Source organism: Porites lutea, chromosome 5 (genome assembly GCF_958299795.1).
Source record: "Porites lutea chromosome 5, jaPorLute2.1, whole genome shotgun sequence".
NCBI classification, from domain to species: domain Eukaryota; kingdom Metazoa; phylum Cnidaria; class Anthozoa; order Scleractinia; family Poritidae; genus Porites; species Porites lutea.
Window position 1 is genome coordinate 16,104,254 of NC_133205.1, and position 27,456 is coordinate 16,131,709.

Genomic DNA, 27,456 nt, shown 5'->3' on the forward strand with positions numbered 1-27,456 from the left:
AGGTGTTTGAAAGGGAAGGGAAAGGGAGTTGCCTTTCGCGTTTCTCCCTTTCCCTTCCCTTTCAAACGCCTGCCTCTCAGGCTAATTTGGTGAACGCATAATTTTTTTTCAACCCCTTCATTCACTTTTAGCCCGGCGGCTTAGCTTCAGAATTATACGATTTTTGATACAAACTCAATTGTAGGAATATTTTCATTCCTACTGGTCATTTCCAGATATAGTGCCAAGGTAAATTGTCTAATTCCAGCTAGTTAGCAGCAAATGAAATTTTCAGACTCGAGATCCCTTGTTGCGAAGTACTTTTTCTTGCTCTTTTTTAGAGTTAATGCACATTATTTCAAAATACAGAAATCAATACAAATGTTCAAACTGGATGTAATGTGTTATTTTTTTCTCTTCGGCCCCATACAAGGCTGCAATAGTCGAAGTAAGGCCCAACTAGTGATCGATAAATTAACAATTAATGAATGAGGCTGAGTATCTTATGAAGAATTATGGAGATCTCGTTATCCGTCAAGGCCGTAGGCTAAGGCGGATAACACCCTCCGAGATCTCCATAATTCTTCATATGATACGAAAGCCGAATTCAATAATTGTTTTATTATTTATTCAAAATAATTCCTAGTTCAAAAACATGGCTAAAACATGCTTACCATTACCTCCAGCGATCCATCGATGTTAAGTTCATCCGCAGTCAATAGTGCACGTTTAGGTTTGTCCAGCTCCGCAAATGTTCTCCAAATAGCAGATGTCGCCCTTCGAGTTTTCTTCTTGCTGTTCTTGCCATGTTTTTAGCTATTTTTTCGCCTAGTTCTTACTCTTGAAACGAATGAAATGTCTGCCATTTTCCAAGTTCACAACCAAAACAACTCGACTTCGTCCCCAGGTCTTCTCGGTTAACGGTGCATTAACCTGCAAGAACGCTGCATTTTTTACGTCATTTCCTCGTTAAACACAAAATTCTTCCAAATTTGGTCATCAGTAACTGGTTATGGTGAATTATGAGTGTGCTTTTAGCCAATCAGAATTGAGGAAATATTTTGAATGAATAATACACAACATGATCTCGAGACCGAAATACCTAATAGTGTCAAATCATTTTTTCCTTTCAATTTACCGTATGTGATAAATCAGTGTCATGCACAAGAAAGAGGAGACTAGGGTCTAGGCACGAGGGCGCTTAGTCAAGCATGGCTGGTGAGTGTTCTTCCTAACGGAAATACCAATTTTTTGGTTCATTTGATTAAAAAGCAAACGCAATATGTCATTAGTCCGTGGACTATAGAGGGTCTTTTTCTTTTGAAGGAGTCTTAAAAATGTTTTATAATACTGGAAGTTGAATGAAGCATTCGTCAAAAATGTATCGCGGCCATTGCTGCTGTAGCCGTGTGCGAGTTTCCATTAAGAAAAGGAATCTACATTCAATTGCACAGTACGCTGCCGTTTCGAGTACTTTAGGAGGTAAATAGCTAGCTTGTGTATTATTCAGAGGAAAGTCTAGGAAAACAGCTTATACTTATTGATTACACGGTAAGTATAGTCGTTAAAGAATCTAAGAAAACATGTTTTCTTGGAGGCACGTTTAGACTATTAGCGCCTGCCGTCGACATTATATTTAAATTTCATTGAAAAAAAATATCAGAAGCTCATTGATCATAATCAGTGTATAGATTCTGGTGTACTATGAGCCAGTGAGCTTATAAACCAGCTGGTTCTTGTGGGCACTTTTAATTTAATAAGGTTGGCAAGACACAATCTTGCAACACTTGGTGAGGCACAGAGCATCATCATAAATATCTTGAGTGAAGGCAAGGTAATTAGGGCAAATTTAAGGGTTACTTACACAATTGTATATAAAGTACACCTACCAATAATATTCGATATTTGAATTTAGACCTTCATCTTCAAATTTTGTAGACAACGCAGCATCAAAAGTCAAGAGAGGATTCAAGGCAAGTAAATTAAATTTTAATGAAAGAAATTACTCGTTGTGCAACACCTACATAATTTAGTTGCAAGTTTAACTCTAATTGTCTGATTTTAGGCCAAGATTATGCAAACTAAAGTATTTTTTCTTCACCTTAAGCCTGATATTTTGATGCTGAACATACATGTAGCTGTAATAACTTCCTCATGTATTTTTTGTCATTTTATATTTTTTAAGTTGTTACAAACTGAAATAATTTTCATTCTGAGTTGGCATAGGTACAAATGCCAGCTGCCTCATTAGTAGTTGAAAGTTAAGTTGATATAATTGTATTGCATGGTTTTTAAGATGGAGTAAACCAATAAAAATATTGATAACATTTGTAGAGTAATATTTAAATATCAATAATAATCATCATAATGTTTTACGATAAGTTTTTTCCTGTTAAATTAAACAGAGGTGTACTAACTGTGGCAAACAACAGCGAGCTGCTGTGAAGAAGTGTTCTGAATGTAGAACAATTTTTGTGAAGCCCAAAAAAGACCTGGAAAAGCTACGGAAAAAGAAAGGAAAAAGTAACATTACCAAACAAAAGCGCCTTATGGAAGCGCGAGTAAGTGAATCTTTTTTTAGTCAGATTTTCATATACCTTGTTTTAAATAATTAATTAATTAAGTGATTTTTTAAAATAAGGGATAAGTAAAGTGCATTGTTGTTGTTGATTATTGGTTGTTGAGTACTGGTGCTGCAAATTGTCAGTTATTCTCTCAGGCTAAATTAGACATCTTTTTATATTATTGTTGTTATTAGGCAAAACTCTAATTATTTTCATACTGTCAGGGGTGACTAGCACAGCAGAACTCAACACATCCAAGGCAACTGGGATGAGAGTGAATACTACACATTGTGTCTCGTGACAGTTTTTTGTACATTTAGTGGAATAAAATTAATGAAGGATTAACTGAAATTGTTGGATCAAAATAAATATTAAGTTTTTTTTGTTTAATCTTGCCTTTCAATGACCATCTTTTTTTTAATGTTTTATCATTTTTTTAAACTTGCAATATAATGTCCACTGGTTGATTTTACAGGCTGATATTTTACAGTGTGCACATGCTTGTGATGTAGTTATTCTAATGCATCACAAGCATGGTCTAGGAGAAACAGTGACTTGCTATGGAACAGAAGGGGCAGGGGTTTCATTCATTGGGAATAAGATGGATGTAAAAAGATCAGAAGGAGGCGAAATGGCTTTAATGCTGTTTAAGAAATTTATGCAAGGTAAATTTTATAGTATAACACTTGTGGCTGCTATGTCAAAAAACTGGAGATCATGAGGTCATTAATTAAGTTTAATGCAGAGGCACTCATCCACCCTCCTTGCCCTCATGAATAATTTCCATACTTGCATCATAAAACTGTGGTAAAAATTAATAGTGATGTGTTTTAAGTAGTTAATGTTTAATGAACGAGCAGGAGTATTTTACGAACTGCGGGTTTATTGAACAGTTTCAAAAACCTTTGATGTAGATCTATTAATTCTTGCACTAATATTTCGACCTGTCTGGGGTTATTTTGGTAGAGAAAATTGGATGTAAAGTTAAGCCGTGTCTTTTTCAGGTATAAAGACACTCATTAAACATAAATAACCTTTGTATTTTCTTTATGAGTTATAAATGATTTTTTTAATGATATTCATCAAGCTCATTGCTTGCAGTTTTTTCTTGCTGATCAGCAGGTTTCCTTATGCCAGTTTTCTGTAACATTAGGCACCAGTGTCATTTGTTATTAGTTATGAATTTGTTTTTTACTCTGCCCTAGAATAATAATATTCTAATCTTCTATTTTACATTTATATGCGTGTTGGTTATGTTTTTGATTTGCGTTTATCAGAATGAAAGATTGAACCGATTTCTATGATTTTTGGCATCCTTAAAACAATAATGGAAACTTTTTGTTTTCTTGTAGGTACAAAAACTTTTGAGATATCGGCATATATTTAAAACGGTATTTTTGCAAAAAATGTAAATAAGTTCGAAATCCCACGACAGATTTTTCCCTAACTTCAAATAACACTCGGAGCTCTCTAGTTTTACATCTGCAAGTTTGAAGGCAATCGTGACTGTAGAACTTGCTGCATAAAATGCTGGTCAAATTTAACCTTAATTAAGATGCTACGCTTAGACATTTTTTGAAAGTTGACACACAAATAGAGGAAGACTGCCGACAGACTATCTCCTATCTGAAAGAATATTCCTACTTAAAGCTTTATTGCAAGAAACAGAGTAATCAGAAACTAATTACGGCGAATACAGTAAGCACTTTAAGAAGAACAATTTTAAGCTGAGTGCGTGGTGATATTTAAGATCTTCTATTCATCAAACTTACTTTGTATTTGTCCCCCTTTTTTAGAAAACAAAGCAAAAGATAGCTTCTACGAAAAACTGTCAAGCGTTTTTAGCGTTGCAAGTTCCCATTTTGAAGAGAAATAAGGTCACGAACTCCAGTACTTCTAACCATCCATTTTTCAGCTGCAATGACGCAAATCAAAAACATAACCAACACGCATATAAATAGGTTCAGGCCTCCTTAATGCTTTACAAACACTATCCCTGTACTTTTTCATTTTGTTTCAAGATCATTTTACAAAACTTAAGTTAATTGATGGCTTTTGTGCTCTTGCCCATTGGAGAAGCATGCATAGAGAGTTACTAAGCAATATTAATTAAGATAAGCTTTGTTGTTTTTAGATTTCAAATCCAATTCAAGCTCTCAGCAGCAGAATGGTTCCTCAACAAAATCTGGTTAGTTTTTGTTGTTATCTGAAATTGATAATTTGACCAATTTAGTGTTGCAATAATATATTTGCAATATTTTATTGGTAGCATCCAGTTTCCACCCAGTTGTTCAAAGGCAGATTAGCGCTAATCCGGGGTTAAATTTTAATCCTGGTCCTCTTTTTCTTTTGTTCGAAGCATTTTCTTTGACAATGTTCTGTATTCTTTTTATAGCTTTCAAGCAAATTGAAACTGAATTTTCTTTTTAACCATTTCAATCTGAATTCAAATTTCGCTCTAATCCTTTGAACAACCTGGCCCAGATGAGCAATGGTCAGTACATGTATTAATTAACATGGTCTTTTAGAGAAAAGTTTTTTGCCACAACTTGTGGTCTTAGGACAATTATTATTATCTTAAAATGATGAATGATCTCTGGAGCTTTTTTCTAAATTATTAATTAATGGTCTACATGAACTTGGCCAAACCAAGATCATGTGCAACTATATACCATTTGTATTAAGGCCGCACCTACACGTACTGTTTAGAAGAATATAACAACCATTTTTTTTTTTGCAGGCCCTTGTACATGGGGCAATTTAAGTCAGTCAGATATTTCCAATTCACTGTCTGCATAACTTTTACTTCAACAGTCAGTAATAAGAGGGCTAAGTCAACCACCGTTCAGCCCCCCTTCTCCATCCAGCAAGAACCTTCAGACTCCTCCTTGTGCAGTGCCACTATATCTGGAGAAAATGCCTCATCAGCCAAAAGTGGTAATTTGTTAATTAAATTGTCACATTAATTAATAGGCCCTGATATGGTCTAATGAGCCATATGTAGCTAATCAGGGCATACACGTAGATAATTCGACAGTACAGTGATCACAGTAGTTTTTCTAGATAAACTGTATACTGCTCTGATTGTGTTGTAAATGTCCCTGAATACAGCTCAAGGGCTCTTTGCCCCTGGGTGCATAAGCCAAGAGATACATCAACCAATTCAACTAAATTCCAGGGAATACTATGTCATCAGTATTGAATTTTTTAAGGCAAAGTGTTGGAAGTCTAAAGGTGCTGTAAGTCATAGTGGCAGAGGGCAGTGAGGCTAGATGTCAAGTAGGATTCTATTACCAGACCCTGTTATCACAGGCATTCACACTAAAGAAAAATTTGATGTGACCTGTCAGAAAAGTGGCGGTACCCTTGCCTTTGGGGGAAAATACTGATATGTATTGAAAATGCAGTGTTGTTGCTAGTGTATAAGCACTTTTTGACATGTATTGTCGTATTGGTATAAAGCATCTTCATCCTTTTATTCCTAGACTGAGTTACTCACACTAAATTACTTGTAGACAAAATCTTGTGGTGTTTCCATTGAAATGAAACCTCTTCGGCTGAACTTTTGCATAGTACTATTTTATATTTATTTCATGTATAACCAAGGAAGAATGTTCTTTGGGACAGTGAGTTACCCTAATGCTGTTGTATGGTGACTTAAGCATATGAGCATTCTCATTAACATCCAACTAACTGTAACCAGCAGTCACCCTCCAATGAATTTGAATTTTGCATCTGAACTTAATTGGCAAAGTCAGCAAAAACCAAATCAACATTAATTTTTTGTTTTATATTTCTTTAGGCTCCCATAAAACAAATGTTGGAAGATTTTATTTCTTAATTTAACAGTGAAATAGCTGTACTTTAAAAGAACTTCCTAAGTGCATCTTTTTTGTCTTTATTATCTCACATGTACCAAAGATTGATGCAATATGGGTGCTAAAAATTACATCACCATCAAATTAACTATGGGGTGTACCTCAAATATTTGCACTTCCCATCGAAATTTTTTCTGATGCAGATATTTAAATCACTGTTACCTTGTTGTACCCTTCTTTATCCTTCCCCTTTACCTCCCCCACACCATGAAAATACCCGTGGAGCGGCTTTGCAGGCGTATGACCGTTTTGATAAGTGCCAGTTGAAGCTTTTTCATAATTTATTACAAAAACATTTCAATGGATTAGAGTGTACCATTGATTTTTGTCTACAGATTCCTGTGGGAATACCAATCCTGCTGTTGTTACTACAAGCAGTACAAGTGCCCAGGATTATGTACCGCTTTCTATTGCAAATGAAAATGGTTGGTTTAATTTGTCATTTTTCTTTACATTTGTTTAGAGATTCATTCGTGTGGTTGAAGAAACCTTTTTCCTTTGCTGCCAGTGGTAGTTTGCACATTGAAATCCAGCTTTAATTGTTTTGTTAAAAAATCAGAAATAAGGGATTTTAATATTATAGGATGGAATTTTTACTGTTCAACGACTAGAAGGGCATAGACCCAATGCAAAAATGGCCGTTAAGTTGAAATTCTTTCCTCTTATTTATATCAGCCTCAAGCTGACCTCACTTTCAGAAAACTATTCTTTTGAATTCTAAACTTCAGAATGCTATAGTCTCATTATTTCCCTTTTCAGATACTGAATCCCTAGAAATTTACAGTCAGTTCAGTTTCTGTACTATCTGTCATGGATACAGAAATTGCAGCTTGTTTTTTTTATTTCAGAAATGATTGTCTACAAGATAAGTGGTGTGCTCGCTGCTTGTGGGTATCTTAGAGAGAATCAAAAGGTTCTGCATTGCCATGATGTACCCACTGATCATGTATGTGTACTGGTTACAACCACTAAGGAAGGTGAACGGGTAGATGCACCACTAGTTTTGGGTGACCCAGATGAAAACTCATTTTTGGAAAAGGGCAGGATTTTTGCCCTACCAAAAAAATTCCTCCACAGGCCAAGTTTTGGACCAAATAACTCAATTGATTTAGCTCCATATATTAACTCTTAAGTATGAGATGGCCTTGTACTCTTTTGCTACTTTTTATTTTTTTGATTCCCTTCTTTAGTCGGTTGTCTCAAGCATTGTCCAAGGGTTTTTTTTTTCAGGCCTTATGGGTCATAATGTTAAAGAATAATTAAAATTGTTACCTTTCATTCTTCAATGATTTTCATTGGTGGTGGTTTAAGATTACCACATACAGGTCCAGCGTGCAAAGAAAGTCATGTCCGATAGCCCGGGGCTAGTGGATTTTGCTATCAGGGTAGTGATTTTTGCTCTTAACTTGCCCAACGGGCAAGTGCTGCTTTTTGGAGAAATTCAGATTACAGAAGGATTGCAATAAATCCTGCTAATCAAAAAGGGTTTTGGGGCTAGTTGAAATGACTTGTGGGCTAGTACACACTAGCTACCGCTTGCCTGAATGGCAGGCTGTAAAAATGACTTTCTTTGCACCCTGAGGTCAAAACATTTTGGAGGAAGTCAGAGTCAACAATTATCACACAGGTGCTATTCCCTTGTGGCATTTACATTATTTTGTTTATTTCAATTGAGAAAGGACAAAACAGCAAACAGTCATCAACACAGCTGGAAATAGTACCATAAAATTAGCAAGTAAAGTTCACAGATGTTTATAATGGTGCAGGGGCAAAGTTGCTACCCTCCATTTAAACCTCTCTAAACTCTGCTACTTTGTAGATACATACTTTAATAAGATCAAAACGTGTCTGACCCAAAATTGGTGACTATCACTGTTATCTCATGTTTAAGGTGCTCCTTTAAGCTGTATTGAAGGACTGTTTGTCAAATGGCCCATGGCCCATTTAAAATGATTCTTTTACAAAGTTAGGGAATAGTGTTATTGTAACAGTAATATATATATAACTAAAATGTCTATTCTTCTAACATATTGTCATAAAAGAGACTTACAATATATAAGCTTCAAGAATCATAGAAGAGGTTTTTACATGAGTACAGCTTTATTAAGAAAGCAACTATGTTAGATATAGGTAGCCTAGGTTAAAGAATGTACTTACAGAAAAATCACAACATGAATGTTTGAGTAAAATCCACTTCTTACCAATCAGCTTTAGAGCGGCAGACCAATTTTTCCATATAATAAATTCATTTAGTGTTTTGTAGGAAACATACAAAACAATCTATGCGTTGATCTTCAATTAAGGAAAATCTGTTGCAGTAATGTTACTGATTATATTTATATTGGGTATACAGATCAAGTATTATAATAACAGATTTTTGTTGTTTCTGTTATGTTTATAATTAGCCTCACTAGTGCAGTATAGTATACTGCACAATATTTAATATTGAACAAAGACAGCCAGAAGTTATTTCCTTAAACATATGACACACTTGCTAGATTAAAGGTTACTGTGTCATTGATCAGATTTCAGATTTCAGATTTTTCATTGATTGCACTCTTTCAGTAGTTTACAACACAAAGAAAATGTCAGCGTGAAAATGATCAGCGTGCAAAGAAAGTAGTGTCCGATACCCCAGGGCTAGTGAATTCTGTTTTCAACGTGCCTGACAGGCAAGTGATGTTTTTTTAGGAATTCGAATAACAGAAGAACTGTGAAATCAATTCTGCTATATATAATCAAAAAGTTTTTGGGGCCAGTTGAAATGACGTCTGGGCTAGTAAATGCTAGCTTCAGCTTGCCCGAATGGCAAGCTGTACAAATGATTTTCTTTGCACCTTGTGATCAATGATTTTTTGAGAATGTCAAGATACTTAGAAATGTGAAAAAGACACTTGAGCAGAGCTTTGCGGATAAGGTTGAAACTTTGTAGATGCTGTGTACTCTTCATTACATCTCTTGCAGTGGAAAAAGTCAATGCACTTGTGAGAGACCCCTTTTTCAAAACTCACACATCTTGTGCACATCAAATTTTGTGGACATGAATGCCTGCAGTAAACATAGAATTCTTCAGGCAATATAGGACAAATGCATGGCTTCTCTTGATTTGCACCACATGCAAGACAGGTCCTTAACGTAATGGTCTCAGGGAATGGGTAACACCTTAAGTAACGATAATAGTTCATTAAGTGATGACGATAACAATAAATTTCCTGTATTGTTTTTAGAGAAACATTTTTAAAAAAAACCTTGCAAAGATTGGACCCATAATATGCTTCCAAAGAGTGCTGTTTTTTCATGAAAGTCAACAGAAATCGCAGACCATCCGGACTGGAATTGTGTACTAAATATCGCAATCTGTCTACATTGTAATAATCAGGGACATCATGACTGTCATTTGAAGTGCTTTTGAAGTGAATGTTATCTTCCTTGGCACCATCATGCACAACAACTGCATCACTTGCATTCTCATCTGCACTCTCATCTTCACTATCACTTACGATGCCTCTATTGCCTGCATTTTTATCTACACTGCTATCTTCCTTTAACGTTTCATCTTCACTGTCTTTTGCAAGAATAATTGTTCCATCCATGCTGTTATCGTCAAACACACCTACCCTGTCATCTTCCCTCAAACTTTTGTCTTCGCTGTCTTCTGCACCAATTTTTGTTACAACCATGCTGCTATCATTGTCACACACACCATCAGTACCACTTCCTTCCTCAGCATTTGCATTCAAAATGTCACAATTCTCCATTTGGTCTTTTTTACCTTTGCTTTTCAACCCATTATATAGTTTCGTATTTGTCCCAAACTTCAAGTGGTACTCCTGAATAGTTATTGAGTGAATGTTCTTAACATGGCGTGACAAATGAAGCACCTCCTTATTGCACTTGGGGAACTGGCATCTCACCCACGAATTTTTTATCCTGTGTGAAACTGGATATGGCTGCCTGTCATTCATTCCCCTTGTGACTCCTCTATGTGACCTTGCCAGGTGATTGTCAATTCGCTTCAGCATCTTGCCCATTTGAGGACAACCTTGAATTCGACAGACACCACCCTTTTCCTACGAAAAATATTATTAAAATTTGTACAAGCTAAAAAACAACTTCATGTCATGAGGGTTGGGAGAGGGTAGTGGGAGGGGAGGGGAAGGTTCATGCACTTTCCATTAATGGCATAGACAATTAGTGTTACATAGCTGGGGAGTTTTAACCAAGCATATTTACTAGAGAACAGACCAGAAGAGACCCTAAATGTGGTTTGCAAGATAGTTGTGTTAACAAGGTGGTAATGAAAAAATGACTGGTATGACTCCTGAACCACCAATCCATACAATGTAGACCTGTGCCAAGATTCCACACTCCAGTACTAATTGACCAGTTGGAGGATATACACAGCCTGCCACCCAACACAGTGTCTGGTCTTTATCTCCTCAATGGTACTATAAACCCCACTAAAATAACAAATGAAAATACCACAAATGCAATATTACCAACATTAAAGGTAGTATCAGTACGTACAGTTTAGGGAATTTTCCATCTCTGCCCTTGGGCGGAGTAGTGCTTTTGTAAGTTTGTCCATATGTGAAACACAAACCACAATGTACAGTTTAGGGAAAAATTAATAAGTCTTTTTCTAGCTAAGGGTCAGTCTATATAGTGAAAAAAATGTGACCTCTGCAGTCACAGTTTTTCACTATAGGACCTCCCAGCTAGCAAATACTTACTTTAGCTGGAAAATTTCCCCTATTCCTTCTCAACATTTTTCAAAAACAGCAAATATGCCTGGAAGAAAATTGCATGATAATTATGCAACAATTACTTTTCTGAAAAAAAAAAACATAATTAAAGGAAGCACAGTGTCACTTAAGATTTGGGAAAATTTTTAAAATTAACATTGAGTTATGTGGATATCAAAGAGGTTCATATAATCATATATACTATGGTGGTACGAATATTTACAATGGACGACATGTAAAATGTTTTATACAGTAAAACCTGTATTAAGCGGACACCCTCAGGGAATGCTGTAGTGTCCGCTTAATAGCTCTATAAAAACAAAACGAAATTGAAAACAACACTGTACTGGAAATTAATCAAATAAGTTCTTCAAATCACGTTTTTTAAAGTAAAAATATTAAAATTTGTGGGTGGCAATCTTTTGCATTTCCAGTGTCTGGTATGTTGGGTGGTGGAATTTAATTACAAGTGTCCGTTTAATACAGGTTGATAACAATAGAAATGACCATTTCAGGTACTTTTTAGGTGTCTGCGTCCGCTTTATAGAGGTGTCCATTTAAATAAAGGTTTCATTTAAAGTAAATAAGGGAAATAAATTTGGGGACTTTGGCTACTGTCCGTTTAATAGAGGGTGTCCGCTTAATACGGTGTCCGCTTAATGCAGGTTTCACTGTACCTGAAATGTTGAGTGCTGTAGTTGTTTTGAATTGGCTGAAATAGGCAGATTTAAGCAATTTGAAAGGTTCTGCTGAGCATATAGTAGAGAGACTGTACTGCATGTATGCGTTCAGCGTGAAAACAAAAGCCTTGAAATAGCTAAAGAACAACAGTACTCGACATTTCAGGTAACAAACATTTTTATGTTGATCTTACATGTGGGAATATAAAATGAATATGAAAAATCCAGCCTCTCAAAAAGCCAGGGAAATCGACAGAAAAACTCAGAAAGTGTTGGATGAATAGAATGGTTATCCAGACATTTTCAGTCTTTTGGGAGATGTGGAATTTCTGGGCGACATTTACTCATTCGAACATATATTTTACAGAAAATAGTCGCTCTGTGCCGGTGCGCCTGATAGTAAAAAAACTGCCACACAGTTTGTGTAGGTTCCCTGTGGCCCGTTAGGAGCTATTTTGGATGACGCGGAATAGGTGATCCAATTCTCAATTCTATCGGAGCCATCCGCAGCCAAAAAGCATTGCGGAAAGTTTCATAACACAAATATTCCAATTGCGCATAGGAATTAGCCATTATTTAAAAGTTTCCTAAAATGGATAGATTGGTTTTAAGCGTCGTTACCGAGCGTCTTAAACATACTGGTAAACTAACTGACCAACTGTTTTGGTGGAAAATGCTGTGAGTCTGCACAATAAAATTGAGTACTGACTTACCAAAACCACTGGCAGTATTGAACTAACAAAAAGCTAATAATAATTTCCAGAATAGACAATGAATACTGTAACCGCGTCGAATCGCAAAACTGCAACAACGTACTGCTACAAGAGGAAAATCCACAAACAAGATCACGTGTTTGATCGATCAATGTCATACTGCGGATTGTCACCATGAAGTAAAAAGCGGGGGGGGGGGGGGGGGGGGGGGATGCAAATAAAGCCCAAGCGTGTGCCGCGCTTCAAGGTCCCGTTAATATTTGCGTCCTAAGGATGCGATCCTCATTAGTTATATATTCTAACCTCTACCCAAGAAGGTTGACCCTAATTTTCACTTACTCTTGAAACTGTAAAACGGGGTTCATTTTACTCGTTTAACCTTAATGGGTATATACTTTACCGTCTACCGAAGAAGGTTGACCCTAATTTTCACTTATTCTTGAATTCGTAAAACGGGGTTCCTTTTACTCGTTTAACCGTAATGGGTATATATTCTACCCTTTAGCGAAGACGGTTGACCCTAATTTTCACTTATTCTTGAAACCGTAAAACGGGGTTCATTTTACTCGTTTAACCTTAATGGGTATATACTTTACCGTCTACCGAAGAAGGTTGACCCTAATTTTCACTTACTCTTGAAACCGTAAAACGGGGTTCATTTTGCTCTTTTAACCTTAATGGGTATATATTCTACCCTCTACCGAAGAAGGTTGACCCTAATTTTCACTTACTCTTGAAATCGTAAAACGGGGTTCATTTTACTCGTTTAACCGTAATGGGTATATATTCTACCCTCTACCGAAGAAGGTTGACCCTAATTTTCACTTACTCTTGAAATCGTAAAACGGGGTTCATTTTGCTCTTTTAACCTTAATGGGTATATATTCTACCCTCTACCGAAGAAGGTTGACCCTAATTTTCACTTATTCTTGAAACCGTAAAACGGGGTTCATTTTACTCGTTTAACCTTAATGGGTATATATTCTACCCTCTACCGAAGAAGGTTGACCCTAACTTTAACTTATTCTTGAAACCGTAAAACGGGGTTCATTTTACTCGTTTAGCCTTAATGGGTATATATTCTACCCTCTACCGAAGAAGGTTGACCCTAACTTTAACTTATTCTTGAAACCGTAAAACGGGGTTCATTTTACTCGTTTAGCCTTAATGGGTATATATTCTACCCTCTACCGAAGAAGGTTGACCCTAATTTTCACTTACTCTTGAAACCGTAAAACGGGGTTCCTTTTACTCGTTTAACCTTAATGGGTATATACTTTACCGTATACCAAAGAAGGTTGACCCTAATTTTCACTTATTCTTGAATTCGTAAAACGGGGTTCCTTTTACTCGTTTAACCGTAATGGGTATATATTCTACCCTCTACCGAAGAAGGTTGACCCTAATTTTCACTTATTCTTGAAATCGTAAAACGGGGTTCATTTTACTCGTTTAACCGTAATGGGTATATATTCTACCCTCTACCGAAGAAGGTTGACCCTAATTTTCACTTACTCTTGAAACCGTAAAACGGGGTTCATTTTACTCGTTTAACCTTAATGGGTATATACTTTACCGTATACCGAAGAAGGTTGACCCTAATTTTCACTTATTCTTGAATTCGTAAAACGGGGTTCCTTTTACTCGTTTAACCGTAATGGGTATATATTCTACCCTCTACCGAAGAAGGTTGACCCTAACTTTAACTTATTCTTGAAACCGTAAAACGGGGTTCATTTTACTCGTTTAGCCTTAATGGGTATATACTTTTACCTTTACCGTACCGTAAAACAGGGTTCATTTTACTCGTTTAACCGTAATGGGTATATATTCTACCCTCTACCGAAGAAGGTTGACCCTTATTTTCACTTATTCTTGAAATCGTAACATATTCAACCTTAACCTTTTGTACGTTTCACTTTTTTAATGGGCGATTTCCATGGTGTCATTTCACTACAACTACCAGAATTCATTTCGTTGTTCTTTTCCCAGCGAGGTTTGAATAACAAAAGCCTTAATTTGCACAAGAAAAAGAAATGCTGAAGCATTGTGGTAGTCTTAGTCTAATGACGCCATTGTGCAATTGTGTTTTTCGAAGAACGAGTGCAATTTCACCATTCAGGGCTGATAATATACCTTCAACCAACGAACTACGAATACGAACTTTGTTTCTTTTAAACAGTACAATGTGGCTAATTTCACTAGTTGAGCAAACACAGTTATATACACTAAGGTCTAATAAACGGTGTCTATCCCGCGCCTTAAAAAACAACTATTTTTAAGGTCACTGCAATGGTCCGTTCATCAATTGCAGAAAGGATGGGCGTTTATTAATCGGATGGAAGTTATAGATAGCCTCTTTCACAACCCTCTATCAGAAAGTGTAGGCCGCCTCCTAGCAGCAAAGACCGACAAAATTGTCATCTCTATTTATTTGTTCGTTTGGAATAACCTTACGACAAATTCTCAAGAATGTACCGTTTTATTTACAAAACTTTACAAAAACTAGATTTCCATAGGTTTGTCCATCATTCCCCTCAAGTTCCCAAACTGCTTTGCAAAATCCTACCAGCTCATAAAGAGGAGCTTGAATTATAACTGGACCATGAGGTGCGTGCGCATGCGTGTCAACATAGGAAATAACTTGACTGTTGATGTGAAACAGCGAAGTTTTTTCGTTTAAAATGAGATATCCGAAAACATTCGTTTCTGACTGAATTGCCTCCTGTAGCTGGCCTGCAATTGTTGATTGTGTATGTTGGTCATCCAAACGCACTGGTAAGTTGTCACCAACGTCAGCTTCAAACCACATTTCCAAAACAGTAGCTGCTTCCTGAATGGAGAGGTACCTGGAAGGCAAACTCTCCCGATACAAATCATAAGCTCGATTTCCCATTTCAATACATCCACATACGACATCAACAATAGTACTTGGCAACTGTGAGTCACACGAAAGTGGCCCAATGTTTCTTTTCTGTAGAGTATGTCCGATCAACAAACTTATTAAACTACAAGCGTTACTGCCGTTTCGTCCACGGTAGCGCCCTTGGCTAGCATCAATAGGAAGTTTCCAGCAAGTAACGGCAGGCTTCAATTCCTCAGGGGATACCGTAAATATTGGAGCCGAACCAATATTAGAAAGGGTAACAAGAACAATATCCCCTGAAGGGGAAGTTACAGGACTGTCGTCCACCGCTTCGCCTACATCGTCATCTTCCTCCTCCTCGACATTTAAGTATTCCTCCTCCTCGTCTTCTTCCTCGTCCCCTAACTGACGAGCGAGAAGGACCTGACGAAATGCGTCTAGGTCGTCAGTCAAGACAGGTGCAAACGACCGTACACCAGCCGCCATCTGCTTCATGGCAAAGTCTCTTCCGTCCAGGACTAGAGCGAGTTTTGCCTTAACGACCTCTCTCCGGTCAGACTTGGTTGTATATCCAGGGTTCTTAAAAATGGAAATAATACCAAAAGTTATTTAAAAAGAAAACGCGTTAAACAGGCTTAAAAGTAAACAAAAAAGGGTCCGAAATGTTTGTGACTTTAACCACGGTAAAATTTACAAAAACGAGAGGCTAATAAAAAGGATATCGTTCATTTTTAAACACTTTTTTCTTTTCTAGTTCTTTTAAAGGGGCATTTAACATGACCGATCAAAAGATGTAACCACTAATCCAGGCAATACAGGGGCAGGAAGATGTGACCCATGAAGCGATTAAATAGGGACTCGTTGTATAGAAATAACCACACTGAAAGTTTCTGAAAGCTAGCTTACCTGCGTGCAGTCTTCTACTTGTGTTCCTTCGTCACTGGAACCAACTTCTGAAAAAAAGAATGGTGTTTTAGGACCACAATATGACGGACCCCACTCGCTTCATCATAATTCCGAAAATAACTAGAAAAAGGCCATACACTGCACCGAGTTCAATATCGGGACCGACAGCAACAGCAGAAAAAGGCCAAGGGTATCATACGCGACGCCACAAGGCATACAATGAAGGGAAAGAACAATTGCGACAACAAATTTACATGGTTACGTCAAACATACCCTTCAACAAATTCTCAAGTCTTTTCTGTTCTTCAACCAAGGATGGCAAGACCTTGCTTTTATAGAAATTCACAAAACTCATCATCTCTTTCTGAAGAAGCTTAACTTCCTCGTCGAACCTTGCGATTTCCATGTGTTTGTCAACCACTGCACGTTTTGTTCTGAACGGAACAGCTAAAAAAACAAAGCCAAAGGTCAAAGAAGAAATGAAATAGCTGTAATGAACTGGATCCTTTTTTTATCTTAAGTATTATCACCAATGGCCAAAATGTTTTTTTTTTAAGAATAGATTCAGCTCGTTGGTCCACCTTCTTTAACAGTGTTGCATTCGTCCTTGCGACCCGAATTAACTGTGGTTTAAAATTTGTTTTTCTTTGTGTTGGGTTTGATATTCTACGTCCGACTTCTCCAGAGTTTTAATTTGGAAAAGCATTTCTTGCAACATTATAAGTATATTCCATCTATAGACAGAGAGACGTATGGATAAGAAAACGTTAAAGCCTAGAGCTCATATTCACCTGCTGTATAGTTTATAACGGCATATTTGAGCGCCTGTTTTGCGGGTATCATTGTGTTCCATCTCGTTTTGGTAGTGCACTTACATATTGGCCAGGTCTGTTCCAGACATAAAGATAGGGGGATTTTGAGGGACTGCGAAGAAATTGAAGAACAGCAAAACAACCGTGGCGTTCCTTCCGTTCTCCCATTCCCTCTGTCTTCTTTCGCCCTTCTTATTTCATTTTGTCTCAATCCCCACTTTCTAAACGCCTATAACAGGCTAATGTAGGTCGCAGGAAGTACGTGAGTTATATTAGAGAGAACCAGACACACCTACCATCACCTCCACTAACTTCAGCTTTCCATGAAAAATTTCCATTTTCTACGTCATCTAATTTCACTTGATCTCTCTCGGCGACTAGTCTGTTGTACTTGTCCACCAAGTCCTTCAATTTCTCTTTCTCAGAGGATATTTTGGACCGAAGTTTCTGGCGTTGCTTAGATCCATCTAAAAAAAATATTTTAGGCTTTGAACTTATTAATAATAACATAATTTTAAATAAATAAAATTTAAAAAAAAACAAGAGTACCATACCATTGGTAAAGTTGCCAAGTTTGAGGTCTTTAGGTAGAAAAGTTATCGAGATTGTGGCCTTGCAAAGTCATGACGATATAACTTAGCTAATTCCAGACTAAGTGATCTTCAACTCGCGAAGTTTACTCATTTGCAGATGCTCTTTCTGGCACAGCAGATGGATTTTCACTAACTGGTCCATGTCGAAAGTTAAAAAAACTGTAAAACGGTCTATTGATAACTGACATACATGCGCTACAACTACTTGTTTCCCTTTCTTTCCAAAAGAGACTGATAAACACGAAATGCCCTTTCAATCATTAAGGTTTAGCTTAACTCATCAGTTCGAAACGTTCCCTGCTAGCAGTGGTTCTCCAACAGAAGCCACCTGAAGAAAGGTAGAGAAACGGCACAGAGGCCACGACAAAAATACGACTGGAAGAGGTATTTCTAACGAGAAATTGAAACTTGCAATATTTAAAATCACGGGATGAAATACAAAATAAAGTGGAATAACAAGATCACCTGCAATTTTTGCCATATTGAAAGCCATCTGCGTAACAGAATAGTGCAAATGCTCCATTTGTGTCTGGAGATAGAGAACCGCCTTCTCGCACAACACGATTTCGCCACGTGCATAGCTTGTTGACGGTTTTGGGTCAAGTTGCCTGGTCCTTTTACCGTACATACTGTCGGCAATCTCCTGGAGAAGCTCTTGCTTCGCACAACAGGTATCCAATGTGCGCAGATGACAAAGAAACACCTCCTCTTCCAACGACAATTTTCCTTTTTTATTGTAAGACAGTTCTTCCTCTGAAAAGTACCAAAGTAAATTATCTGCACTTTAAGTTAAAAAAAACGAAGCGAAAGTTGTCAGCCATTTTGAGTCTTTGGTTTCAGCTATTTTGAATAGCTGAAACCGAGAGCCAGATCAGCCTAACTTGGCCCCCCCGCATAAGCAAACCTTATCAAACAAAAATTGTGCACATGTCTTCTGAAGACGTCGAAGCAGACAGGACAGGGAACTACGGACCTTTGCACAGAGCATGGTTACTTCCCTGAGCAAAAAAAAACTTTTTTCTGTTTTTATATTGTATAGGTTGATTGTTAAACACTGCCACCGTCGACCAACCTCTTGCAACCTGCAGGATGTCAGCTTTCCATCGTTCTAATGATATGTCGCCTTCATTGATGCCATGACTCTCTAGCAGAACTTTTAATTCCTCTTGGAGCGTCTTTACCTGATTACAGGTCTGGAAAGATAAACTACGAAGATAACTGACATGTTGAAGTTGTAAATATTAATATCAAGTACATTTATTAAAATGAAAAATCGCACTTACCTAAAAAATTATAAACAACAATAACAGCAACCTAACGTAAGTGGCCCTTACATGACTAAGTATTAGGACTAGTAGTAATTGGAAATTAAAGGAGTGCGTCCGATAGTGTTACATCGGATGATCATTCAGCAGTAAGTGATTCTTATCCAAAGTTCGCCTTGCAACTGAGGCAGAAAATAGATACAAGTTCCTGAGCGAGCAAAAGCTAATTATGATCGCATCAGTCGGACGCACAACGGTTAAATTTTCGATGTTCTTAAAAAGGGCACATCTAAAGCATTCAAAAACAGTTTTACCAAAAAGTGCAGTAATTCTGATACCTTTGTGTAACGCTTTGCAAGGGAACGAGGAAGTCCTTCAATTTTTTTGCGATTCCAAAATATGGCGTGTTCCGTTAAAAGCTCTTCTCTACCTGACAACACAAAATTGAACACATGTAATGCCAATAACGGATACCAAGACAGACACTTAACTGCAACAAGGGTTATAGTGAAAACTCTTTCTAAATAGCATGTACAAGAAAACAAAAACAGCGTATTGTACCAGAACAGACAAGATCTCTGGAAAAGTGATTACCGGTATTACCAAGGAATCCTAAATTCAAACAGTCCACCAAAAAAAGAAAAAAAACACAATACTCATTATTTCTTACGGAAAGTACAAACCTTCAGGGAGCATGTGCTTTGTGCAGGAGCCGAGTCTTGAAAAGTGACTGTTGATATGCTCCACCTCTTCTCCAGTTGTTGCTGCAGCACCATCTTGCCATCGGCCACCCCACAAAGCCTATTAAAAAAAGACCATAAGATGGAAACTATAAAAGTGCTACTAGGAACAAATCATCGAATAGCTTTAAATTTGGCCAACTGGTAGTTTTCTACCTGGTGAGCAACACAAACACAGTTTAAGGTCATACTTTGAAGGACAGCATATTTTTTCTCCCGTGACAAAATATAATAACGTGAACTGAGGCGATAAAGTGAATGAATGAATGAATAACTTTTTAAAAAAGATCTACTGATATAAACTGGTAATCAGCATTTAAATGCATAAATATACAATAAAATAAATTAAAACAATACGAGTTATATACATCTCAAACACCTGACATTGTTAAAAAAAAGGAAAGAAAACCCTTTAATAAATTACATCATCTTAAAGTACCTGTGAAAAAAAAAATTAAAACCACTGCCTTTCAATTTCGTATTGTGTATTCAGATTAAGGACCTCACTGCAACAAGGACGGTTACAGCACTGACAACGTCATTTAAAAAGTGAATTTGGGCTGCTTTAGACTTGGCCGCATTTATTCCAACATATGCATGTAGTAAATTGCAGGTGGGTTATCCAACAATTCATTTCTTATGTATAATCGTGAAGTTAAGAGAGAGGAAGGGAAATACCTTGTCGGTTGTGAACATTCTCCACAAAACATGACAATTCACGTTTCTAGTCATGCAGTGACGAGAGAGAAATGTAACTAAAAAGCGTGATTCACGTGCAGAGTTGTTGCTTTGCTGATTAAACCTATTGTTATTTTGACATTCTCATTGCCATCGCTGTCTTTGTTGCTTAAGGTCCTTCTATTAAGAACCGAGGTGCTCATCTTGATCCACCTGCTTCATCTGCCTTCCTTATGCCCCAAGGCACATAGCAGGACCTCAAGATCTACCATTTATTCATTCATTTTATTTACACTTACTGGAGTGGTGTATTCAAATTCCAATATAATATATATACAATACTACTAAAAAAGAAACAGGAAACTATGCACTGCCTACATGAAGCAGCCAATTAAGGAGAAATGCGTGTAAGTTGGCCACTACCACAAAGTAGTTAATAGGGAGAGGAGATAAATAGACATCAAGCTCTGCAGGCTTAACTAATCAGTATTGAGGAAAGATAACTTTTAGTCTCCCTGTTATTCTTTAAATTACGAATATCTACTGTGGACTAAATATTTCTTACCTCAAGGAACCTTTCTGAACAGTTCAGTCAGAAAAAAGGACTAAATTGGTTGTTTTGGCTGATGATTAGCAATGCACATACCTGACAAGACCAAGCATGAGCTTTAGCATGCATAACAGACAATGCTGGTTTCATCTTTTGGGCTGTTCCAGGATCATTTTTCTTAAGCCAAGGCCAGTATTTACACACCACATCATACCAAAAAAACTGCACCTTTTTTGTAATATAATAATTGACTTGTAGGTAGTGGGCATATCCATACACTTCCCCATACATCATGTTAATGGAATGCTGTGCCAAGGCATGTCTGCATCCAGATATCTCCAGGCCTGTTTCAACCAGGTTGCGCTTCTTTTTGATGGTGTTTCCTGCTGCACGCCAGTTTGACTGACCACACATGCTGTCCTCATCAGGCTTCTGCAAAATAACAGCCACCCTGTACACGTTTTCTGACAATGAATACGTAGAGTTAAAAATTAATGATAGATACAATAAGACATTCCATAGGATAACAACTGTAATGCACTTGGTCAACTTCAGTATCCACTTTTTTTAAACTAAATTACGTCCAATTTTCGTTGCCTAATTATGCTTATTTAAAGATTTACACTTAAAAGGTATTTTGGAAAGGTGTTTCAGACCCTGAAACATACATGTAGCTAAAAGATTGAAAATGCTTACCTTCTGCTTTGAACTCTGGTAAACTTTCTGGATATGACCATCTACCTTCTCATTAGATACTACAAAGGTTTCACCATAGTAACTTTCTCTTTTCCTCCTAAGATGTTGGCCAAAATAATAGAGGTATGTAAATTAACTACCATTGTACTAAAATGTGGGGAGACCAACAGAACTACAAGTAGCAATTAAAAAATGTGTTCACACTACACACTTCTTTCTCTGCAGTTGTAGGTAAACTTGACCATTTGACAGCTTCCTTATTAAAACATGAAAATTTGAACTGTGACCTATTTCACTATTTATTTCTCTCTGTAATAAACATGCCAATCTACAGTTTTCGTGAGTAAAATGGTGCAAACTTGCTCAGTTGTGCCAAAATAAATTCACAACTTTAACGGTCAGTTTAAAGTTTAAGTGAGATGAGAGCAGTGTATCTTGGGAAAGTTTTCCTCACCATTGGCAGTGTTTGACAGCATTAGAAAAGTAAGGAAACATACTTTCCAGCAGACTTAAATCTGTAGAGTTTCATGTTTCCATCTACATGGACAGAATGCTGGTAGTCCTCACATGCTGGGCATGCCATCCAATTAATCTTTCGCAACCTGTCAAGCTCATACTGGCAAAACTTCCATTCCTTAAAGGAGGTACCAAATGTTGCTGAATTTATAACAGGGACCTGGAAAATAAACAAAATATTTAGAGTAAGGTTGCATTTTTTGTGACATAGATAGCAACTGCTAGTTGAAAAAATAAAGCAGCTGCAACAAGATGATGGCAAGACTCTTGGCATACTCACACGTCCTTTATGCTTAGAGAACAGCTCAAGAGATTTTAAGAATGAACGTTCCGATATCCCAGGCATCTCTTTCTGTAAAATACTCCAGTGAAGAAGCAAGTCTTGGTGAAAGACATACACCACATTTTTTATGCTGCCAGGCCAAAACCCAGATTGTGTTACAACAACTGGATCCGAAGTGTTGAGTCTATTACAGCATTTTTGGCATTCATATAACTGGTGGTTGATGTCAAAACGTCCTGAAACATATGTACAATAACTATTGAATTTTGTAATTACTGGTCAACTGGAAAGCAAAAGATACTTATTAAACTATGTTTGACATATAATAGGTGGATACCAGACTCTACAGTATGTACAGCTAGTGTACATGCATCATGCTGGCTTTTCGTAGCTACGTCTTCATTTCATTAAACACTATGGCACAAAATATCATACGCTAAGAAAACAAAATGTGGTACTAGCAACACTTTTTACATACAGCTGTACAGTGACTACATAAATGTTTCTGATACATGTTTGTCTGGCTTTCTTTTGATTTTTGTTTATTATTGTATTTATATTCAGCCTTCAAAAGGAAAACAAATAAGAGACCACAGCTACAATGCCATTGAATTACACTGTACTTCAACAATATTTTTGAAAGCTACAAATTAAAAAATACATTTAACTGAACAGAAGAAATTCAATTTGAAAAACTCCTCACCTTTTAGCGTTACCACAATGCAAAGACTTTCTTGTAAAATTTCAAGAGGTCTGCACTTGCTATTGCAGTTTGGGCAGCAAATATCTGTTAATGGTAGACTTCGTCCTAATTGCAGGAAAAAAATAAAAAAACATAATCTGTATTTATCAAAATTTATGGAACAGTAGAATTACATACCACACAAATAAATGGTACATGTATCTTTGACAGTCTTCATAGGAAAAATGTTTTTTGGAGAAAAACACAAAAGTATGGTATCACAGAGTTCCATTGATTTAATCTAGTTCTTGGACCTAAGGAATTGTAATCCTATCAAAAAAATTATAATGATAAGTAATTACTTAATGTACTTAATGCTGCACTATTATTTGCTGCACTGTTATTTGTCATTGCCTGTGAACTATTAAAGTACTAAAAGATTCACAAATGATGTCACATGGGAATTGTTGACTTCTTTGTATTAAACAAAAAGATTGAATGTTGCCGTGCGTCTGTTCAGTAATAGATTACAGAAGATATAAAAATGTGGTAAGAAAATCAGTGACACACTTGCTTGTGGCTATCTCGTACCACATTTTGATGTCATATGTGAACTGTAACTGAACAGACACATGGCAACATGGAATCTACATGTACTTGTTCAATAGTTTATTCACTGTACCAACTGTCATCCATTCTCCTTTGCTGTTTCTTGATGTTGTGGATGGAATGGGAACAAAGTGGCCATTAACAATTGCCTCCCTATCATGGAAGGGAAGAAAACCATGAACACTGGTGTCACAGCTATGGCACAAATGTTTGGTTGTTGAACATTCTTGGCATCTCAGCACAGCAACCTCACACATACACTTTTGGCAAATGACATCCTCGAGAACAGCAAAAGAACTTTGCAGTAAGGACTTGAAAATAGTTGGACGGCATTCTGACCAACTATCATTTAATGATGACTGTCGGTCAGACCAGTTTTGCTTTTTCGGAGGGTTAGCTTTCTCCCATTTAACCAAGAGCTCTTGTGCATCCAATAAGATCTCCTTCATTTCTCCTTTAAATAATAAAATGCTACAGAGATTAGTTAAACACCTATGCATATGGATGTTTCAAACCACCTTGGAAAACAGGCATAAAAGCCCAGGAGGGAGGGAGGGGGGCACTCGGGTATTTTTTGGGTCCAAATTTGAACCCTGTTTAAGAAAAACTGCTCTTACTAAAACTGATACTCGGTTCTAAAACTCGGTCAACTTTTACTATCCTGTTCTAAAAAGTTCAAAGCCCAAACCACACTTGTATGCTAACAATACAACAAACAGTTTCCTCATAAACATGTTGAACTGTATTTTTAAAGGGAATTTTTCCTTTCATAATTTCAAATGGCTGCTTACAAACTGGAGTTTTCGTGCGTTTAAAATATTGTACCCCATTTCTGGAAAAGACTCTAAAATGGATACCCCATTCTAAATCAGGAGCACCAAAATCACAACCCTGTTGGGCAGCAGATACCTGTATAGCAAATGAAAGGGAGCTTGAATCTGCGAATTAAAAAAGTTAAGGACTAGGGAGAAGATAAAAGAAATAATCATTATTAACAGAAGCAAAAAGAAAAAATTGCAGTTAATAGTTGATCAATGCCCAAACTATTGTGACATAGTGTTAAGAAAAATATTCAGCATGACAAACCATTCACTGAACTACCACAGTCAGCTGTTGAACTTGGATCTGCCTGTTCATCTGTTATTCCTACAACAAAATTAAAAATATTTTATACAAGTTTAAGCACAATTCCACATACAGTACAAGACATAATTCATCCATGTAAGCATTATTTATTTATTTCTATTATTCTCTTTGACCGGAATAAGACTCAGCCCCAAACAAGCAAGACGAGTGAACAACGGCTAGCTTATCACTAGCATAATGATGGAGGATTACAGAAATTTGCCGCCAATCAAATTCTGTGCTAACTTATTCTCTGCTCACAGATGTCGTTCCGCTATAAAGTTTAAAATAAGACTAGAATGTGCGAGCGTGAATTGATCAAACGTCCTCTTAATTTCTAAAGCTTACTTTCCGGCAAATAAAAATGAACTGAATGTAACAAGTGAAAGAGAAATAGCGAAAAATTCGACTTCTAATTAAATCTTTTCTTATGGTTTAGAAAAGACTATTCTCGAAACTGAGAATGTTTTTATCAAAGCTGTGTAAATCGAACTGAAACTGGGCATGGAACCTTGCGTTTCCTGTATTTATCTCACCTGTTGTATGGAATATGTGTGAAAATCTTGAATCAGAATATTTCCAAGAGCTACACATATACAGAGCGGGGGCAGCTGTAGTGTCTGTCAACTATTACTATTTTGTTATTACACATCATACATTAGAAAATATACATAGGTAAAGCCAAAGCCAGGGGCTTAAATGGCCTGTGATCAGCTTATTTTTATGAGAAGAAAGAAGGCTTTTAACTTAAATTACAAAACTAACCAAAAGAAAAACAAATGTCATGTCAGCATGTTAAAAACAATTCAACTCTATTGCACAACTAGCAAGCGAAATTTCCCCTTGGAGCTAATAAATATCGACTTCTGACTGCCAGGTATCTAGTTTTTTGAAAGCAGTTCCCGGCTGCCGGGTATCTAGACATAAGCAACAAATACATGTTATTATAGACATTAAAAATACCATACCCTCGTGTTCGAGCGTTTCAGAATCGATCGACAATTCTTTCTTTCTTTTCGGAACCTGACCAGTGTAGGTCCCTTTATTGTTACGCAGACCAGTTACAGGGTCTGAACTGTATTCATAACTGGCTTGTTTGCGTGGTTTCTTTGTTAAACCCAGAAATTCCTTGCTTCTACTGATTAGTTCAGCCATGGAAGTGTTCTTAAGCAATCGTCTTTTACGCTGATTTCCGCCGTAAATTGCTGAAAAAAAAAAAGGTTTAGAAATGTTTCCGGTGAAAAATGTAAGCTCTAATGGACAAAAAAAGGAGAGAATTCTCTCGAAAGGTACTAAAGTTCAGTACTCTAATATTACCTTCGGTCTTATCGCCTCCTTCCGCCATATTGAATACGATGTAGCCACACTTTAACACTAGTACCCAGGGAGTTTCAACTCCTCTTTGGGTCACTGATTTATCACATACGGTAAATTGAAAGGAAAAAATGATTTGACACTATTGGGTATTTCGGTCTCGAGATCATGTTGATAATACAACGATTAATGTTCTTGAGTCCTTAGTGAGAAAATTTTATACAGCATTCGCATAGGCCTTCATGTTTCCAAGCCATAAATCTGCATGTTACAAATTGTAGTGCGGTACAAGTTAAGTGCAAATCCAGACTGAAATTTTGAGAGCAAGTTGTTTTCAGTGAAAAATTCAAGGATTATATCGGTCTATATTAAGGATTATGTCAGCTTCTTTTCTTTCATCCGCTTTATACACGGGAGAAACTTTGGCCTTTTTCCAAAGTGAGTCGTCAGGAAATATACCCGTGTCAAAGCTGTCAAAGCTTTGGTTGATAATATCACATATCACATCTGAAATGTCAGCTTAAACAATGCCTGGAAACCTTAACAACCTCCATAGTATCTAGAGCCCCCGAAATGATTCAAACCTCTAACCTCCCAAATCAGATCCCAAACCAGGGGCGTGCGCTCTGAGAGCAGGGCCATGTGTAGCAAAGTTTGCAAAAGGGGTGCATTCTTCAGCCCCGCTATATCACAATAGATTTCAACCCTTTGGTGGTTTGATAATGACTCCTTGTTCCCATGACCTTCACTAAGCCCTAAACGAGGTGTCTTGTTGGCCGTCTTGTGGTGGAAAGCTGAAGTAAACTGGTAACTAGCTACGCCTGTGGGAAAACGGTGAATGTTGGTGAAATGTCGTTCAGGTAGCACAGCTGGCACAAGGTACAATTTTCTTCACGATGTCAGCTGGAGTTAATGAAGAACGAGAATAATAAGACGCTTTTGATCAGGTTCAATTGGACATGGTGAAATAATTGCCTCTGTCTCTTCGTCTGTTATGTTGACGCCGTGATCCAAAAGTCAAGGACATCAAACTCCTTAAAAGTATTAGATGACTTATCTAGCCATTTTTGAGACTTTTTAGATTATTATGATCAAGTCTTTGAATGTTTTATTACGACGAAGCGCTTCGACAACGATTGTGAGAGCATGCTTATGGAAGCTTGACGCATATCCTGCGGGAGGATTTTGGCGTGGAACAGTACCTCGGGCATTTTTTTGCTGTTCATCAAAACTATTCAAGGCTGATGAGGATCCAGTGGAGT

General features: G+C 37.1%; 3 protein-coding genes across 7 annotated transcripts; 1 reads left to right on the forward strand and 2 right to left on the reverse strand.

The window, feature by feature from the left end:
• The first annotated feature begins 1,061 nt into the window (after positions 1 to 1,061).
• Positions 1,062 to 9,281, forward strand: LOC140938888 (uncharacterized). Of its 3 annotated transcripts, XM_073388414.1 has the most exons (9): positions 1,062 to 1,197; positions 1,306 to 1,461; positions 1,918 to 1,952; positions 2,385 to 2,540; positions 3,019 to 3,208; positions 4,678 to 4,731; positions 5,358 to 5,480; positions 6,757 to 6,846; positions 7,270 to 9,281. In XM_073388414.1, the coding sequence occupies exons 2-9, from the start codon at positions 1,341 to 1,343 to the stop codon at positions 7,551 to 7,553; spliced, it is 1,053 nt and encodes a 350-aa protein (XP_073244515.1). In that variant the 5' UTR covers positions 1,062 to 1,197; positions 1,306 to 1,340; the 3' UTR covers positions 7,554 to 9,281. The 3 variants fall into 3 exon arrangements, with proteins under 3 accessions (XP_073244515.1, XP_073244514.1, XP_073244516.1); XM_073388413.1 differs by having other exon boundaries at positions 1,062 to 1,461; positions 7,270 to 9,280; XM_073388415.1 differs by lacking the exon at positions 1,306 to 1,461 and having other exon boundaries at positions 7,270 to 9,279.
• Positions 9,282 to 9,285: 4 nt separating this feature from the next.
• LOC140938887 (uncharacterized) lies at positions 9,286 to 11,361 on the reverse strand. The gene is made up of 2 exons (XM_073388412.1): positions 11,155 to 11,361; positions 9,286 to 10,491 (listed from the first exon to the last, which is right to left on the reverse strand). Exons 1-2 carry the CDS (start codon positions 11,188 to 11,190, stop codon positions 9,295 to 9,297), a joined length of 1,233 nt encoding a protein of 410 aa, XP_073244513.1. The 5' UTR covers positions 11,191 to 11,361; the 3' UTR covers positions 9,286 to 9,294.
• A 3,558-nt stretch (positions 11,362 to 14,919) lies between these two features.
• On the reverse strand, positions 14,920 to 26,332 carry LOC140937377 (uncharacterized). 3 transcript variants are annotated; one of them, XM_073386930.1, is made up of 17 exons: positions 26,198 to 26,332; positions 25,849 to 26,085; positions 24,842 to 24,901; positions 23,829 to 24,209; positions 23,168 to 23,272; positions 22,462 to 22,700; positions 22,163 to 22,341; positions 21,666 to 21,762; positions 21,066 to 21,401; positions 19,685 to 19,802; positions 19,340 to 19,431; positions 18,809 to 18,929; positions 18,202 to 18,489; positions 17,440 to 17,610; positions 16,605 to 16,778; positions 16,332 to 16,375; positions 14,920 to 16,004 (listed from the first exon to the last, which is right to left on the reverse strand). In XM_073386930.1, exons 1-17 carry the CDS (start codon positions 26,223 to 26,225, stop codon positions 15,042 to 15,044), a joined length of 3,633 nt encoding a protein of 1,210 aa, XP_073243031.1. In that variant the 5' UTR covers positions 26,226 to 26,332; the 3' UTR covers positions 14,920 to 15,041. The 3 variants fall into 3 exon arrangements, with proteins under 3 accessions (XP_073243031.1, XP_073243032.1, XP_073243030.1); XM_073386929.1 differs by having other exon boundaries at positions 14,923 to 16,004; positions 16,332 to 16,378; XM_073386931.1 differs by lacking the exon at positions 21,066 to 21,401 and having other exon boundaries at positions 14,922 to 16,004; positions 16,332 to 16,378.
• Positions 26,333 to 27,456: the final 1,124 nt, after the last annotated feature.

What these genes read in the sequence shown, in the direction of transcription:
- LOC140938888 (XM_073388414.1), top strand. Translation starts at nt 1,341, where the DNA reads ATGAAGCATTCGTCAAAAATGTATCGCGGCCATTGCTGCTGTAGCCGT. An exon ending in GTTTAAGAAATTTATGCAAG is followed by an intron (nt 3,209 to 4,677) that starts GTAAATTTTATA and finishes TGTTGTTTTTAG; the next exon opens with ATTTCAAATCCAATTCAAGC. An exon ending in TGCCTCATCAGCCAAAAGTG is followed by an intron (nt 5,481 to 6,756) that starts GTAATTTGTTAA and finishes TTTTGTCTACAG; the next exon opens with ATTCCTGTGGGAATACCAAT.
- LOC140938887 (XM_073388412.1), bottom strand. Translation starts at nt 11,190, where the DNA reads ATGTTGAGAAGGAATAGGGGAAATTTTCCAGCTAAA. An exon ending in GGGGAAATTTTCCAGCTAAA is followed by an intron (nt 10,492 to 11,154) that starts GTAAGTATTTGC and finishes TATTTTTCGTAG; the next exon opens with GAAAAGGGTGGTGTCTGTCG.
- LOC140937377 (XM_073386929.1), bottom strand. Translation starts at nt 26,225, where the DNA reads ATGGCGGAAGGAGGCGATAAGACCGAAG. An exon ending in TGAAACGCTCGAACACGAGG is followed by an intron (nt 24,902 to 25,848) that starts GTATGGTATTTT and finishes ATTTTGTTGTAG; the next exon opens with GAATAACAGATGAACAGGCA. An exon ending in CATTGTGGTAACGCTAAAAG is followed by an intron (nt 22,701 to 23,167) that starts GTGAGGAGTTTT and finishes CATATGTTTCAG; the next exon opens with GACGTTTTGACATCAACCAC.